Source organism: Vulpes lagopus, chromosome 2 (genome assembly GCF_018345385.1).
Source record: "Vulpes lagopus strain Blue_001 chromosome 2, ASM1834538v1, whole genome shotgun sequence".
Lineage (NCBI taxonomy): Eukaryota > Metazoa > Chordata > Mammalia > Carnivora > Canidae > Vulpes > Vulpes lagopus.
The window spans coordinates 128,041,554-128,060,659 of record NC_054825.1 but is presented as its reverse complement, the minus strand read 5'-3'; the positions used below and the strand labels follow the sequence as shown (position 1 = coordinate 128,060,659).

Genomic DNA, 19,106 nt, shown 5'->3' with positions numbered 1-19,106 from the left:
TAATGACAGGACTCTCCGTGTCTTATATTTTGTTTGTGGTAACATGTGCTTAACTTCTTACCGGTAGGCACATCATCAGCCCCACAGTATTAAATTTTGAATTACAACTGCTCTTCTGGGGACACCTATTTAGCTCAGTAGTTGAACATCTGCCTTTGGTTCAGGTCATGATCCCAGGGTCCTAGGATCAAGTCCTGCATCAGGCTCCCTGCGGGGAGCCTGCTTCTCCATCTGCCTATGTCTCTGCCTCTCTCTTGTGTCTCTCGTGAATAAATAACTGAAATCTTTAAAAATAAATAAATAAATAAAAATAAAATTGCTCTTGTGTTATCAGCCAGAATGTAAAATTATTCAGTCCAAATGTTTACAGGCTAGAATAAATGTCTCTCCCCATAGATAGATAGATAGATAGATAGATAATTAATTAATTAATTCAGGCATAGTTAGATTCATGTTGCTTTTGGCCAAACAATGTTTTAAAATATTATTATTCCAAGCCCTATATAATGGAAGCATATATCTCAGAATAAAAGAATTATTTCACTTCCTGAGATATTTTTAATTTTTAAAGATTATAGAAAATTCCTTTTAAAATGTTTTAAGATGTAGAAATGTTTATTTATAAAACACTTTTAAACTGATGATTTCCAGGCAATTTAGTTCTACTTTGCACTGACTTGTTCTCTATATCAAGTTTCCCTTTAGAGATAGATATTGAGAGCTAATTTCACAAATATTTATTGAGTATATGCTAAATGTCAGGTATTATACATCCTAAAGCTAGGCATACAGAAATGAATAAATACACAAAAAGTCCTGCCTATAAAAAAACTTACATTCTGTTCTGAGGAAACAAACAATTTACAGAAAAAATGATGCGTGTAGTATGACAGTAGGCTCTAAGCACAAAAATATAGCAGGTAGAAGATGAATGACTTCTGGAGAACTAATGCCCAGCATCATGATTATAGTCAAATGATACTATTTTATAAACCAAATTGTTAACAGAATAGATTTTAAATGTTCTCACCACAAAAAAGTAATGATCATTCTGTGGCATGATAGAGGTGTTAGCTAAAGCTATAGTGGTAATCATATTGCAATATATAAATATTAAAACATGTTGTACACCTTAAATGTACATAGTGTTATATGTAAATTATATCCTAATTTAAAAAAAATAGACCAGGGGAGGGAAATAGGAAAACTGTCAAGGAAAAAGCATTGCAGTTTTAGATAGAGTAGCCAAGGAAGTGCTCACTTGAGGTTTCAATTGATTCCTTGAGGAGATGAAGGAGGAAGATGTGTTTTACAGAAGAAAAAATACACAGGTTCCACAGGAGGAGCATGCCCAGCAGAATTTCAAGATGGCAGGAAAGCCAGAGTGACTGGAGTGGAGTGAGGAGGAGAGCAAGCAATGGGGCCAGAGAGATGATAGGAAGCCAGATCATGTGGGAACCCTGACTTAGACAAAAAGCAATTAGTGGCTTCTGAATAGAAGAAAAACAGAATCTGACTGCCCAGTCTAGACCAAATAATTAAGCTACAGAAGTACAAAAGCCCAGTCTAGACTAAAGAATTAAGCTACAGAAGTACAAAAGCAGAAGCAACACACCAGGTAGGAGGATACTACAATAATTCAGGCAACAGATGATGAGGGAGGGTTTGGATTCGAGCAAGAGTGGTGGATGGTGTGAGAAGTGGCTGCATTCTGTATATATTACCCAGGTGGTGCTGACAGTTTTTGCTAATGAATTAGATATAAGGTCTGAGAAACAAGATATTTGGCCTGAGAAACAGAAGACTGGAGTTGCCGTTTACCTATCACAAAGGGCTTCCCACAGGATTGAGATTTCTGGTGGTGCCAGTTCCATTTGTTGTAGCCACTTGGCTTCTGTTGAAGGGATAAAGACAGTACAGGGAGGGGACACCCCCCCCCCACACACACACACACACACACACTTCCCTTGCAGAAATAGCCTCTTGGCATTGGGAGAAAAGATCTCAAAGAACTGTTTATTATTCTCTACAGTTCTGGAGGGGAGATTCTTGTTACCTTGGATACCAGGTGGCTGGAACCATGCCATTGGTATATATGTGTAAGTTGGGCATTTGTAACTCCAGTGACGATAGTAGTATTTCCCCTTGTTCAGTCAACAAATAAAGCCTTAAAAAGAGAAATAAGTTTATTTCCTTTTGAAGGAGAATTTAATATTCTAGAATCTAGGCCATTAAATACCTTTGCTGAATGGTATACCAAAATCTTTAAAAGCATAAATACTTTCCCAAAAGATATAAGAAGCCTGTTACAGATGAAGATTTTTTTTTTTAGTTTCATATTAGATAGGCCTTTTCATTTGATGTTTATTACACCAAAGGAATCAATAAACATTTTAATGAATATGAACAATAAATACATTAGCAATATAGGCTACAATATCAAGTTCCCAATATTCAACATTATCTGTAGGGTTTGAGATGCTAATAATGTCTTCTTGCTACAACTGTTACGTAGACTATTATGCGGTTACTATGGATATCGTTACTGGGTAAATATATAATATTTTTTTTATTCTCATTCCCCTACTAGAATAATTAGTGGAGTTGGCTGAAAGGTATTATTTTCTATCTGAAAAAGAAACTTTAAGACAAGAAATTAGAGTACTTTATGAGTCCAGCACACTTCCACTATATCTCTCTACTACCTAAGAATTATGAGCATTTTAAAATGTGTAAACTGGGGCAGCCCGGGTGGCTCAGCGGTTTAGTGCCGCCTTCAGCGCGGGGGACCAGTCCCGGGATCCAGTCCCACGTCAGGCTCCCTGCATGGAGCCTGCTTCTCCCTCTGCCTGTGTCTCTGCCCCTCTCTCTCTCTCTCTCTCTGTGTGTGTCTCTCATGAATAAATAAATCTTAAAAAAAAAAAAAGTGTAAACTGTATATGAGTTTGTATTAACAAAATTGAAAAATAACATTAAGGAAGCTAAAGCAGTGCTTGCTTTAGCAGCACATATACTAAAATTGGAATGACACAGAAAAGATTAGCATGGCCCCTGTGCAAGGATGCCACACAAAATCATGAAGCATTCCATATTTTAAAAAGAGAGGTAAAGCATCCTGATCTCAGTCTGCCTTTCTTAACTCCAAGTTTTCGTATGCTATTGCTATTGTTTGTCTGGTTGTTTTTACCCCATATTTTACAGTTATTTGCATTCTTAATAGAGAGAAGGCAAAGTGGAGGCAGGAATCATGACAGCTACAACATGGTTGAAAGAGGAACCTCCAGTACACAAACAAGAGATGGTATGCAATTTTTGAATCTGTAAACTAGGACTCCTAGAAAACATTTACTGGGACAATTTTAAGTTATTTTTCCTTTTTTTTCATTTTTTCAATGTATAAAGAAAAAGGTCTTAAAAAAAGTCAAGGACACAAAATCAGAGGCCTGTCAGTTAAATTAACCATTCAGGCTAATTTAACATTTCATATAATAAGAACAAAGTCAAGAACAATTCACCAGTCATTTACATCCAAACTGGAATTTTAACTATACCAAACTATAAATTCAAAATTAAATACACTGAATAGGTTAACAATCCAACTTAACTAAATAGGTTTTCACTAAACAAAAAACTAAATGGAAAAATAATAAAATGTGTTTAAGATTATGAAATCCAAACATCAAAATTATTCTCTGACTCAAATATTTTATTTTATTTGAGTCCTTGATCTTGTGATCTTTTTGGTAGTTTGTCATCTCACATTCTACAAAATCTATATTGTCATCATAAGGCCTCTTTAAAAGTAAAGAATGTACATAGGGAAAGTTTTTTGTTATTATTCTTGCTGATTTTTTCCTGCCTTTAGGGATTTAACTATACATTTATACCAGCTTAATGATTTGGAATATGGGATAAGTATTTATCTAACTTTATAGAAATACATGAGTAGTAATGTTGGCCGAGGTATTACCGGATTTAAAAAGTATTACTTGATAATACTTTCCCAAAATCTTTTACTAATAAATAATAAAGTCTCAGTTTCAAGAAACTGAAGGATATATTTAGCTCTGATTGATGTAAAAATAATAAATTCTGGATTTCAATTTGTAGCAAATTTTACTTCAGAATATCCAAAATATTTTATTTCTGATGGTCAAGATCCTGTCAGATCTTAATATTTTTAATCTGTTAGAACAATTTCCCACTTGTGAATTCCTTACTTTGTTAATGCCTACACATTTGTTTTTTTTCTTAAAGTGTGATTGGAAATGTGTGCTGGACTATATAGTAAGCAAGTTGTGTACTTTTCACTTTTGAGACCAGAATCAGTCCCTACATCTTAGAAGGTGACTGCTCTGCTCTGTGTTTTCCATATAGATAATTCGGTTACCTCGTATTCTGTTATTTATTTATTTACTTTTATTTATTTTGGAAAGTTATTCAACTTGAAAAAAGACTGTACTAGACTGTAATATTCTGTACATTTGCTTATAAAAAAATTGTACTTTTAGAAAATATCAAGTGATATATTAGTTATCTGCCCAAATGTAATTCCCTTCCAATGTGATAGATTTGATACTATCTTGACATTTTCTAATGTTTCTGTAACTGTTTCTTATATAGTCTAGAGAGCCTGACTGTCAAGAACACAGAGGTCTAGAACAACCTGCAGAGTTGCCAACAAAAGAAACATGTGATCTCTGCAGTGATTTTAGTGATGATGAATCATTGGGAAACTCAAGAATAAAGACTACTAAAAACAAAGCATCTGACTCAAGTAAAGCTTCAGGTTCTCCTGGACAGCTTACCTTACTCCATTGTGGTTTCTCTAAATTGTTTGAAACAAAATGTAAAGCAGTTGAGAACAGTGATGGACATATTGCCTCTGATGATGAAAGTTCTGATGAACAGCCCATGTGTCTTTCAGTAGAAGCCAAAGATGTTGGTTATCAGAAAAGTCATGACTCTCTTGGTACTTCACAACATCAGAAATTAACTAACATCCTAAATCCAAATGAAAAATGTACTTTTGATAAAAGTGAGAAAATTTTTGAACAAAATATTTCTTCTGAGTCTGATGATGAGAAAAAATGTAAAAATACAGCTGACCACCATTGCATTTTACACAGTGCCACAGAAACAGAAGATAGTGATGTCATCTTTCCCACACAGTATACAACTCAGAGATGCCCTAAGAATGGTATAAAGTTTAAGCCACTCGTGGATGGATCTCAAGATTCTGAAACAGAAAATCCTATAAAAATAAGAAATAATGGTGATGATAGAAAGACTGATGTCAAAGGAAAGAGATCAATTTCAAAACAATTAAATCCTGAGAATGTGACCCTGAAATCTATTATGAAAAGAAAAGGAAGTAGTGATATTAGTGATGAGTCTGATGACATTGAAATTTCCTCTGAGTCAGGAGTAAGAAAGCAAAAAGCTACAAGTTCTTTGAGGTTTAAGAGAAAAAAGGAAAATAAAAAAGAAGTTCGCACTTTTCCTAAAACAATGAGGAAAACATATCAACTGTATGCAGCAGATGGAGATTGTAACTCTCAGGCTGTTGATGATTTTTCATCCTCAGATGACGATTTAACTGCTCACCACATCAGTTTCTCTAAACAGAGCCATACACCAAAAACTATAAAAGATAGAATCAGTTTCTCTTCAAAATTGCCTAACCATAAGAAAAAAAGCATGTTTGTGCCAAGAAAATCAATGAAATTTTCAAATGAGAGAGCTGTCAATCAAGAGGGAATGAATGAATCAATGGATAAATTTTTAGGTAACTATAGATACATTTTGAAAACTTTGTTACATATTTGTTTTTCACAAATAGTTCTGTAAGAGATTCTTGAATTAGCTTGTAAAATAGTTCTGTAATCAAGCTGCTACATTGAGGCACAAATGAGGAAGTGGGTGGATGTCAGGGTAAAGGAAGACCACCTAGGTCAACATAGAGAACTTTGTCATCCACCCCAGGACCTCTCCATGTGCCCCATCTGAATCACAGCCCCCACCAGACTTCATTTAGTCTTGACCTGTAGGTAACTAAAAATGTAATGCTCCTCCTCAGTCCTTTTTCAATGCCTTTCCAGTCAGTTTGGTTGTCAAAGCTTATTTTCTAGTAGATCCCTCAGGCAGCACTCATGAGAATAATATTCCCTGAGATTCCTACTGGTAACAGTTTGTGCCCTTTATACATAAAAGTCATTTTTGCCAGATAAAAAATCGTTGACTCACACTTTCTTAAGTATTGTAAATACTTTTGGCATGAAGTGTTGTATCACATGTTCTTTTTGTTCCCCCTTGATTCCCAAAAGAATTTCCTTTCTTTTCATTATTGTCCAGTAAATTTATTAGATTGTGTTTGAATGTTTGTCATAGTTCGAGTTGCTCTAACAAACTACTACATACTGGGTGGCTTAAACATTTGTTTCTCCTAGTTCTGGAGAGTAGAAATCCAAGATCAGGATGCCAACATGGTTAGGTTCTTGGTTAAGGCCCTCATCCTGGCCTACAGAAGGCTGCCATCTTGCTGTGTCCTCACATGGTAGAGACAGAAATCATCTCTCTTGCATCTCTTTTTTTAAGGGCACTAGTCCCATTCATTAGTGCTCCACCCTCATGACTTACTTACCTCCCAAAGGCCCAACCCCCAAGTACCATCACTGTAGGGATTGGGGCTTCAACATACGAATTTTGGAGGGGCACAAACATTTAGTCCGTTGCAGTACTGGTTATTCTGGGTCAGTATTGCCGTAATATATTTTCAACTCAGTTTTTATTTCAGGAAAGCTTTCTTGTACTAGTTTTTTTTTTTTTTTAAGATTTTATTTATTCATGAGAGACCCAGAGAGAGAGAGGCAGAAACACAGGCAGAGGAGAAGCAGGCCCCATGCAGGGAGCCCGATGCAGGACTCAATCCCAGGACCCTGGGATCACGCCTTGGGCCAAAAGCAGGTGCTCAACCACTGAGCCACCGAGGCATCCCTTGTACTAGTATTTTTAAGTTACTTTTTCTATTCCTTTGCCTTGGCTTTCTTCGTTAGAGACTCCTGTTATTCAAATATTCAATTTCCTTTGCCTGTCTTCAGTATTTGTCATGTCTCAAATCCATTTTTATCTTTTTCATTTCTTTTCGCTTTTTAAAAATATCCTTCCATTTTTTTTAAGCATTAGTTATTGTGTTTACTCCCTCTTTATGTTCCTTCTAGTTTAGTCTTCATTTCTGATATATTTTTTAATTTCTAAATCTTTCCTGAGTCCTGTCACCCATTTCTGAGATTTTCTTATTATGTTATACTTTGTTTTGAAATCAGTTACAATTTTAATCTGCTTTGTGAGCATGTGTTTATGGCATATTTTCATTCTGCTGTTTATTATTTTTTCTCTTATGGTAATTTTTATGAGATTTGATCCTCTTGGCTCATTTTTATGGAAATAATTTTCTCTGAATTTTTTAAGCAAGAAAGAGTTTAGGAATTTTTTTCTAATTTCACAAAGATCCGTATCTTTATTTTGTAGGGTACTCAGAACTGTGGTGGCATTTACTGCCTCTGTCATACCCACTGCTTTGCTCTAGACCTTCTCTTTCCCTCATTCCTAATCTTCCTATCCTGTTCATTTCGACTCCTTCCCCACAGTTTTCCTTCATTGTGTGGCCCTAACATGGGAGCCTTGGTGGGTCAGTTGGGGAAGTTCTAAGAGCTAGTTTGCTTCAGTTTCTCAGGCTTTCTTATCATAAGCACCCTGCACCCACTCAGCACTGGAGAATGGAAAACCTTCCCAGGTTCATCTGCTTATCTCCAAGTGGCCCATTGTGCTGTCCAGGGCATACCTGTTGGCTATCCTACTCTCTCCTGTTTCAGATCCATTAGATGCCACCCTGTTGCTTCCTACACCACACTGTGATGTTGTGCACAGTGTAGCTATTGGTGGATTGTCCCCATCTATTTTTATTTTAGGGTTCATGGGGGGTGTCTTGTTATCTTCATTTGTTGTATGGTTTTCCGTGGCTTTTTGTTTTGCTCACTAATTGCTGGCTGTTTTATGTAAGGATTCAGAGATTGAAAAATTGCTTCCCCTGCCACCACCATCTGCTGAGAATCTGTTTAGTGATTTTAATTTTTTTTTTTTTTTTTTTTTATGATAGTCACACAGAGAGAGAGAGAGAGGCAGAGACACAGACAGAGGGAGAAGCAGGCTCCATGCACCGGGAGCCTGACGTGGGATTCGATCCCGGGTCTCCAGGATCGCGCCCTGGGCCAAAGGCAGGCGCCAAACCGCTGCACCACCCAGGGATCCCCTGTTTAGTGATTTTAAAAGTTATCATTGCTTTGAAAGTATCTGACTCATTGCCCAAAAAAAACTATGTGAAAGAAGCAGATATATAAGCAAGGATAGTTTGTTACAGAAATTCAATCATTGTGTTTGACTTACATATCAAACTTTCTTTTGTGGTTATTCAAAAGTTCATTATGATACATATTTTGATAACCCTTGTAACTAAGCACTGGACTATCCTTTGGTTTGTCTGCTCTAATTAGATTTAGGTATGAGGAATTGTTGCATAAACTATACTTTAAAAGATCAGCTGAGTTTTGTTTTTGTTTTTTACTGTGTAAAAGATGTTAGTAGTGTGGGACTAATGCTATTTTGAATAATGCATAAAACATGTATCAAAATTAAGAAAAATCCGAGTAAGTTTTCTACCAGAAGAATCTTTGAATATACACACTACCTGATATTAAGAGATTTAAGGAGGATGTTATCGTAGTTTTTCTTTTTGTTATTTAACAACATCTTGTTTTTCTTACGATTGTCAGTTTTCATTGAAAGAGGTTCAGGACTGAAATAGCACAAGTGTTGAAGGTCATAATTAAGGTTCATTGCCAGAGATGTTTGAGGGAGCCTTCACAGACCTCAGTTCTAGCCTTCTCTTTTATGACCACAATTTAAAAGTAAATTATAGGTACCTAGGAGCAAAGCAATAAAAAAAAAATATGTAGCCATTTTTTAAACTCCTTCAGATAAAGGCTGTAAGTTAATTTTTTTCATTTCCTAAAAAGCTCCCAATCTTGACATTCTCTGGCATATGTACAAAAAAGACAAAATACAAACAGTAAAACTGAGCAAAGCCAACCAAATGAAACTCCCTGGTCATAAACCCCATATTCCCCCTCTACTGCTGTAATCAAGTACATGTTTAAAGGAACAGATAGATGAGGCCAAGCACTGCTGTTTAAATTAGTAAACAGGTTTTTTTTAAACCAACAGAAACAACAAATCCATAGAGATGACCCTTCACCGTGACTTTTCTCTTAGCTAAACCCCTCATTTCAAGTTTAAAGATTGTTATCTAATCTCAGAAGTTCTCATATTGATGATGTCATTTCCAAATTAACCTAGACAAATATATTTAAATTCTTTTCAATTTTTTAAAAAATAGAATATTGTGATGTTAACATATGAACTCAGTGTTTTTCTTGAGGATTAAAAATAAAATATAACCTCTTTTTTAATGTGTAGCTGATAATTTTTAAAGTGCACATGGAACCATATTGTTTCACAATGAGACATCACTTAATAAACACCAATTGCCTCTCAGATGGTGTTCAGGAAGTGGCTTATATTCACTCCAACCAGACTGTGATTGGATCCAGCAAAGCTGAAAATCACATGAGCCGATGGGCAGCACGGGATGTGTTTGAATTGAAGCAGTTTTCCCAGCTTCCCGCCAATGTAGCTGTTTGTACTTCTAAGGTAAGAGAACATAGGATACTGACATCTTTAGTATTTAGAAGTCACTCAATAGGATCTTCTCTAAATACTCCATCAAAAGCTGCTACTAAGACTATAAGTGCTGTACAAACAAGTATAAAAAACAATGCCATTTGGAGCACTGCTGTCGCTAAAAATGTTTTATTTTAAAAGGCAAATCTGTATCTAGATTGAATAATGTTGAGCTGCTTAACAGTTACCCTTAATAAAAGTTTGCCAAAAAAATGAGAAATCTGAGGGAATCATGCAGTTAAATCAGAACCAAAACCACTTCTACTTATATAGAAAATGGGAAGTGTATGATTAGATTTCTTTCAGAATTTTTCATCTAACATGAAGGTACACGTGAAAATTAACTTTATATAGAATATATATATATATACATATATATATATTTTGTTTGTTTGTTTTTGAGAGAAAGAAAGCATACACGAGGATGAGCCAAGGGGTGGGGAGAGAGGGACAGATGGAGAGGGAGAATCTTTAGTAGTAGGCTCTACACCCAGTGTAGGGCTCTATCTCATGGCCCTGAGCCAAAATCAAGAGTTAGACACTTAACCTACTGAGTCACCCAGTGCCCTTAGAATTTGTATTTTTAGCAAAAGGATTCATAAAATGTTAAAAGTAATAAATACTTTTGTTTAAAATTACTGTTATATAAAAAATAAGACTTTATATAAATATGGTATTTTATTTACACATAGTCACTTTCATTAAATATTTTTTTTTAATATTTTCTTCTCTTTGGCTTATTCTTTATTCCTAAGAACTGAGTGTCTGAGGAGTAGTTTTTCTGTCACTTTACGTGTAGGAATTAAGAACAGGTACTGCATATAACAATGATACTTGGTTTCTAGTCAATACTACTGTTAAGAATGAAGGGGGTAATGCCTCTGAACTGTCAAGCTGTCTTTATTTATTTGTGTACTTCCTCTGGTTCCACAAAGGATTTGGATTGTCCTCACAATAAAATCAGAATATAAAATGAAATTCAGAACCAAGGAAAATATAAATTAAATTAGAAGTTCAGGCCTGAGAGAAAGTTAGAATGCAGATATATAGGACATAGTGTTCTTACCTAGATATTTTTTTAAATGACAAATTTGATTGAGTTTCCTGGTAGATAAAACAAAGGAAGTAAACTACTTATTTAGTGTTTTCTCAGCTACTGCATTTGGAAATGTGTGTGGACACTTTGGGTGGTCACAGGGACCAAGTGGCATTAATCTCTGAAGACTGGGATACCTAAACACCTGTCATGGGGACATTTCCTAAATGCCAAAATGCCATAACACCCTGCTGAGAAACACTGAGCTAAATGGTTGCCCTTAGGAAAAGAAAAAAAATATATATATATACTAGCTCTTCTAAGGAGAAAGCAAGCTCTTCCTAGCACTTAGAGGGAATTTGTCACCAGGGATTTTAAATGGTGTCTACTGAATGATCTATTGAGCAGTCAGTTGTCTTATCCTTAGACTAAATGTAATAACGGACCCTGAAAAGCTGTGCTTTTATTCCAAAGACATGATGCCACAATACAACACGTGAAAGCATTCTTTCATGACCCAAGTATGCTACCCTTTTATATTCTCATTAGATCTAGGAATACACCTTGTCTCAACCAGCACTGTAGAGAGCATTTCCACAATTTGCCTGCCTTGTAGGAGCTATCTGCAAAATGTAAGTAGAAACATGCTGGGTTTGCCAGAAATTTGCTATATTGGAGTGAAGACCCCAATCAGAATCTCTTAAATAGCTAATTTTTTCTCATTTTATTTTTTTAACTATATTCCTCCTTTTTTTTAACTATACCCTTATCCAAAAAAACAAACTTTAATGTAAAAATGTCAGAATGTTTAGCAAACCCTTGTAGTAGATGCTAATAAAATAATTTAACTGGGTATTGATTATTGGTTTATTTAAATATTATTGGTTTATTTAAATATTTCTCAGAAAAGAGATTTGCAGCCTCATATATTCCTCCCAAAATGGACATGAGAAGCAACCACCTAAATATGAAAGCAATAAAACATCCCTTTGGAACCTTCTTTAGGCAAGTTGTAAAAATGAAAACACTAGATACATACTTTGCCCTCGATTAGACAGAGGACTGAGGCAAAGGAATTCCTTTATCCTTACATTAGCAATCGCAGTAGTTTTCAATCTTTTTTAGTCCCAGCATTCTTGAGATAGACAGCACAATCTCATCAGAAACTTTGTCTCTTCACAGTGATATTTGGAGTGAGGGACATTTCTTACCAAGAAACAGATTGAAATATCCCCTAGGATTTCTGACATGCCCTTTGAGGCTGTTTGTCTCCCCATCACACACAGACTAACTTAATAAACCTTTTTCAGGACGTATGAAGAAATTTGTTGTTGAATGACTCAATCATAGTGGGTGTAAAATATTCAGGGAAGTTTTAAAGCCACTAAGCAGGAGGTCCAATCCCATGCCACCGATGCTAGCAGGCCAAGAACAGTCTGTACAAACATGCTCATCTCAGCAGCCAACTTCTTTAAATCAATACAGTAAAATTCCAATAGAATAAGATTCAGACTTTACCTCTGCCATTTAATGCATCAGGTTAATAATATGGCTGTACTTGCTTGAGAGTTGTAATGTATTACCTGTATACAAAAAATCACTTGGAGACAGTACATGACTTAGCATTAAAAAAGAAAAGTCTTACTTGTTATAAGAACATCAGAATTTTTAAATTGAATAGTGATCTTATATTTGTGATGCTTTAGTTTCTCACTAACATCAAAAACTAAAATTACTGTATTTTTTACTAAACTACAATTCCTGAGACATGTCTTATGCTTTCCTCCTTTTAGTTTGGTTAGTAATAAAGAACTTAAACATTGAATTTCATTTTCCATTTGTTGAACTCTGTAATCTTCCAGGGACAGAAAGAATTTTGATAGTTACAACTATCATGAACTCTACTCAGAATGTCACAGTTTGGATTCTAGCTCTACCTTGTCCTTCCTTTGTGACCAGGAGAAAGGTACTTACCTTCTCTGTGCTTCAATTTTTTTGTGTTTAAAATACAAATAATTATACTTCTTACCTCAAAAAGTTGTTGTGAAGACTGAATGAGGTAAAATGCCCCAGACAGTGCCTGACACAAAGGTTAGCACTCAGTATCTTTTTTTTTAATAAATTTATTTTTTATTGGTGTTCAATTTGCCAACATATAGAATAACACCCAGTGCTCATCCCATCAAGTGCCCCCCTCAGTGCCCGTCACCCAGTCACCCCCACCCCCACCCACCTCCCCTTCCACCCCCCCCTAGTTTGTTTCCCAGAGTTACGAGTCTCTCATGTTCTATCTCCCTTTCTGATATTTCCCACTCATTTTTTCTCCTTTCCCCTTTATCCCCTTTCATTATTTTTTATATTCCCCAAATGAATGAGACCATATTATGTTTGTCCTTCTCCGATTGACTTATTTCACTCAGCATAATACCCTCCAGTTCCATCCACATCAAAGCAAATGGTGGGTATTTGTCGCTTCTAATGGCTGAGTAATATTCCATTGTATACATAAACCACATCTTCTTTATCCATTCATCTTTCGATGGACACCGAAGCTCCTTCCACAGTTTGGCTATTGTGGACATTGCTGCTATAAACATTGGGGGGTTAGCACTCAGTATTGTTACCACCGGGTAATGTTGGGTCTCTGATTCCCCTAGGAGATGGAGATCAATGAGGTAAAGTAATCCATAAATAGTTGTATGCAACCATATTTAATTGCAAGTTAAAGGATGGATGATATTAGCAGATCTGGAGTTTTGACTCCCATAAAAAAAACAAGACTATTCATGGTACAATATCTTTCAGAATTTTATATGTGACTACTGCGTTTTTGCTTATGAAAATAGAAAGCCACTCAGTACTTTGTAATTTATATTAGTTTATTTTAGATATTCTGTGTTAAAATTGGAGATATTAGTAACTTTTCTATGTAAAGCTGATAGATTTACTTGGTTTTGATTCATCAATTAAAGTGACTGCTTTTAATTCAAAATATCTCCATAGCTGCTGACAGACATTCATTGAGTGAGACATCACTCTGCCATCAGACTAGTCATTTTGTATTATATCTGTACATATTGTAAGTCTTCTGGAAACTACATACCACTTCACTGATGTCAGGGAGATGGGACAATGGTGGTATCATTTTTCTCTTTACTAAAACTATTTGCAAAGATGGTTAAATTAAGGATTTCTGGAGAGACTTTTTAAAATAATATTATTTTACATAGATGGGATATTGATGGCATTTCAAAGCCATCTCACAGAAGTTCTAAGAAAAATATTCACAATCACCAATTTCATCATATGTGGTCAAAATTACCTCAGTGCCTTTAATGAGTAAATTACTGAAACACACCATCATTTTTGGTTAGAGATATGTATGTCACTCACTGAGAGGGTTGTAATGTGTTGGTGGCAATAGTCTGTGATGGCAATAGTGAATTTGAGTTTTGAAAAAATTAAAAATTTTATGAAAAGAAAAACTAAGGTAAAGGGAAACAAAGCAAGGTGAAAACAAAAGAGACTCAGCCATAGTGTCAGAAAATATCTGCAAACCTCTTGCTTCTAAAGTCTCCAGAAATCCCCAGACCTCCCACCTACAGTACAGTATCTTTCATCTTGGGGCTCACATCCAGAATCTTTATTGCTGAGAATTCTTCTGAGTGCTTCTTGTCTGTCACCAAAATTTTATTAGAGACCTTTATTTGTGTTTGAAAAGATTGTGTGTGCGTGCATGCATGCGTGTGGTCTGTGTGTGTTGTCTGTGTGTCTGCAGTCAGATGCAGATGTGTTGTTTCACTTCCTAAGAAAATGAAACAAATCCTATTTATTTGTATGAAGGCAACACACAATTAACAGTGGTGACACTAAGTAAGTATTTCACTTTCCAGGGAATACTATAGTTGAGTCTAAGTAAGAGCTTTTAACTAAATGGCAAAGGAATCTACTAAATGGAAAAGTTACAAAACAGAAGTAATGTACACCACAATCCTAGGTAAACTCCGGTGGTCTTGAGGAGTTTCTCAGTCCTTTTGATGTAATTATTGATAACCAAAGTGACAAGAGCTCTGAACCTGCTTTTCAAATTCAATAATTTATTAAGAGGCTAAAATATACTGTCTTTTCCATGTTTCCTTTGGTTTCTTATAGTTTATACTTTTATAAATTAATTTCTATTTATGTAACATTTTCTAAGTGTCTTGAATGAAAACCTATCTCTCCTAAAACAAATTTCTAATCATCCCTTAGTTTTGTAGTAATACAAACTATGTAAAATAAGAACTTGTTTTGTCTTAAATTGTACTTAGATATTTTAGGGCTATTTCTGAAAATAGCTTATCTTAAAAGATGAGATGTCTGATAACAAGAGGGAAAATCTGCATGATTTGGGTTTAAACTCAGACCAGAAAGAAATGTTTTCAAGCATCTGAAAGAACTGATAATACCTTTATTAGAGTTAATTTGTTTGTTCAATATATGGAAGTATGTCACAGAATTTAGCTATACCTGTTTGTGATTGCCTCATTTTTTCAATCAACTGCATGTTTTCAACTTAAGTATACTTTAAGTTTTCTGAAAAGAAGTGTACAAAGACAGCATTCAATTAAGGATTAATCACTATGGCAACTGAGACATGGTCACCAAGAGGAGGGGATGTATTCTCCCCTCTGTTTCCTGCCAGCTGTCATAGTCAACCTCTGTGCCTGAATCCAAGCCAAAATATAGACTGTGACCAACTCTAAGAAACTATATCTGTATTTTTATAAATTGGTACAAGTATCAGACTATAAAAGAAGACTTAATCCCCTGAATTGGATGACAGACACTTGGCACTCTTGCCAGTGTTTGACAGAGAAATAACGGGTCGCTTTGTAGTAAAACCTGGATTAATAGTAAACCCTTCTTTATGTTATTGCAGTGTGGTGTAAATGAGAGGCCTAAGCACACTGTCAGCCCAGAACAGGGGGAGGGTGGGGAAGGGTGCCTTTTATAACCCGTGCAGGTTTAAACACTGTTCAGAATACTGTAAATACAAAATGTTGTATAAGAACTTCTCTTTCTTGTATTTGTATTAGATTGGCATTTTGTAGATTACTTAAGGAAAGGATTTCTATGAGCTATGGTGGATTTGATTGTGGTGTGTTTATATAGCTTTTGGAGTCAGCAAGGAGGGATGGACTGTTTACAATGGAGCAGACTTTGGGGAGATACAGCATTCCATTATCCTATTTTTCAGGATAGTGAATGGCATGATGGTTTAAAGTAACCGTTCACAAATGACTAGTTTATGAAGTAATTGAGTAAGGAAGGTTTATGTGTCATCATGTAATGAAATTAACTCTTACTGAGTGGGATTTCTCATGGCTTTATCATTTTCTTTCTATAGCTAGATGCTAATTTTATGGTATTTATATCAGAAAGTTATTCTTTCAAGTAATTTTAGTGGAGATCAAGATTTTTAAATTTTGTGTGTATATGTATGTAATTATGCAATTAGTATTGGTATGAAAAGTTTCTGTCCTTGAAACTAGGATAGATTCAGAAAGATAGTATATCATTTGTGAAGAACACCTGTTACCTAGTCAGAGGAAGGAGAATCTGCTATTAACTTTAAATATACACACCTAGTCCCCTCCTGGTAGGTGGCTATGAGATGTGGCATCCTTCCTCACAGTGGTATTACCAGTATTAATGGAGTAACATGACTGCTAAGCTATTGTGTACAAAACATATTTAACTCCTTGCAAGAAAGACATTGAAATTGCTCAGAATATAGTATAAATATTTATTACAATTATAATTATTGCTGATCAGTAAGGGCAATGAGTGAAACTCCTTTTCTTATGCTCTACAATGTCCAAATATGATTTTTGTTAATAGTACCAATAATAGTATATGTTAGAAAACCATAAAAGATGTCTAGTTCTCTAATTTTATAGATGAAGGACCCACCTTGAACTAAGGCTCATTTATCATGAAGATTTCTATGGAAAAAATACATTTGAAAGAAATTATAAACTAATTTAACAATAAACTTGACTGACGAAAATAACCTTTGCTTATCAAGAAGTAGTTGGATTCTAACTCTCCTCCTAGCTGGTCATTGTTCCAATTGCATAGAAGATAGATGTCACTTCTTGGAACAATTTCTCTGTTTAGAATAGTTGGAAGATTCTAAATAGTTAAAAAATATTCTTCAAATAATGCCTTTTCATTAACAGTGTCAAAGCTTGAAGATATAAGACCTCTTTGAACTCTAATCTACTCTACCTGATGACTTAAACACTTAACAGCCCTTTTCAAATTATATTTTATCCCTCTGTGAAAACCATAGTATCAATTGGCATAGCCACTTAATGGAAACATGTATTGCCTTGTCATCTGAAAATCCCATCTCTACACATATGAATTCTGAATTTTTATAGGATGAATAAACAAAATTTTATGACTAGATAATCATAGTATTTTAGAATTTAGAGGATTCTTGGAGACTGCTTAATGCAAATGTATTATTTTTACTGATTTTTAAAAATGAAATGGTAAGTGGCTTCCCTCATGCTCAATGGTGTCCGTAAGCTTAAATCTCTATAGTTTTTTAATCCTTGTATCTTCACTTATGTTTTTTTCCCTCAGTTCCTTTGGTTTCTATTTTGTTTTGGAGGGTTGTTTTTTTTTTTAACTCCATTTTACTTTTCCAGTATGACAAATCGGTCTAATTTCCCAAAATAACTTGCCTGTGAAGAACACCCTCACTTTAGCAGTTAAACAAAATTCAGGTGGACTGAATGTATCCTTCACTTTAAAAAATATTTTGTTAGAGCAGCAATGTCCACAATAGCCAAACTGTGGAAGGAGCCTCGGTGTCCATCGAAAGATGAATGGATAAAGAAGATGTGGTTTATGTATACAATGGAATATTACTCAGCCATTAGAAATGACAAATACCCACCATTTGCTTCAACGTGGATGGAACTGGAGGGTATTATGCTGAGTGAAGTAAGTCAGTCGGAGAAGGACAAACGGTGTATGTTCTCATTCATTTGGAGAATATAAATAATAGTGAAAGGGAATATAAGGGAAGGGAGAAGAAATGTGTGGGAAATATCAGAAAGGGAGACAGAACATAAAGACTCCTAACTCTGGGAAACGAACTAGGGGGTGGTGGAAGGGGAGGAAGGCAGGGGGTGGGGGTGAATGGGTGACGGACACTGAGGGGGGCACTTGACGGGATGAGCACTGGGTGTTATTTTGTATGTTGGTAAATTGAACACCAATAAAAAATTAATTTATTAAAAAAATATTTTGTTAGATAGTTCAAACTATCGGGATTCAAGAAATACAGTGACATGGTTGGCAATATCTACTCTGCCAAAGATGCTTTGACAAAGACATGATTTTTTACTTCTTTCTCTTATGCTTTTTCTCTACCAAGAAATAACCTTGAGCCTTAATTTTCTTATCCCTTAAACCTCCAAACCTATTTACCTTTCAGAACCTACCTCAGGTGTTGTCATGTGTTCCACAAAGCCTGCTCTGTTTCCTCCCTAAGTTGGAAGTAAGATGTTCTTCCTCTTATCCTCTTTCTGCTTCACCCAATAGTACTTTCTATGGCCTGTTATTCTGAAGTATGACTTCCACACTTTTATTATAGTTATGTAAGTACCCATCTTTTTCTTCTTTTCAAAATAAACTCTGGACTTGTAAGTAGCAGGATATATCTCTAATTCACATTTGATAACCCCACAGATCTAAAATAGTGCCTTGCACACACACATATATATACACACATATATATTTACATACATATATATATATATATATATATATATATATACATATATGGTGGTTCTCTATTATAGGCATATATTGATCCCGTTACATAGGTAAGATCTACGCAATCAAAACAGTTTCCAATAGTACGGGCCCCTATCTGTTCAAAGAGATCCCTTGATATTGTTGTATTCCTTTGGTGAGAGAAATCAGGATTTTTTACCTACATCCAACATTGTTGCTACTTGGCTTGGTATGCTGTATGTGATTACATAAAATCTTAAATCAAGGTAGATTCCATTTATATAATAACGCTATCAAATGAGAAATTGAAATAGCAATGCAAGAAAAAAAAGTATGCAAGGAAAGTCTCATGAATCTGGATTTTCAAGCATGGATAGAACTGTGTTGGGCAGAAAGCAAGGCTGAGGAAATTTGGTCTAGAAATGAAATCATGATGTGTTTGGCAGTAGTGAGAAGACAAGCCAAACCAGGCCAG

General features: G+C 35.2%; 1 protein-coding gene and 1 non-coding gene across 4 annotated transcripts in view; both read left to right on the top strand.

The window, feature by feature from the left end:
• Positions 1-19,106, top strand: part of ERCC6L2 (ERCC excision repair 6 like 2) — a 124,319-nt gene that overhangs the window by 84,383 nt on the left and 20,830 nt on the right. For 2 of the 3 annotated variants that reach the window (XM_041742919.1, XM_041742918.1), the window contains 3 exons: positions 3,221-3,301; positions 4,624-5,788; positions 9,614-9,768. In XM_041742919.1, the coding sequence (XP_041598853.1) occupies positions 3,221-3,301; positions 4,624-5,788; positions 9,614-9,768 (1,401 nt within the window). Of the gene's footprint in view, positions 1-3,220; positions 3,302-4,623; positions 5,789-9,613; positions 9,769-11,383; positions 11,665-19,106 lie in introns of those variants that run through there. The other variant, XM_041742920.1, reaches the window with a different exon arrangement.
• Positions 2,990-3,096, top strand: LOC121485899. Its single transcript, XR_005986405.1, has one exon. It is a non-coding gene; the product is annotated as a U6 spliceosomal RNA (small nuclear RNA).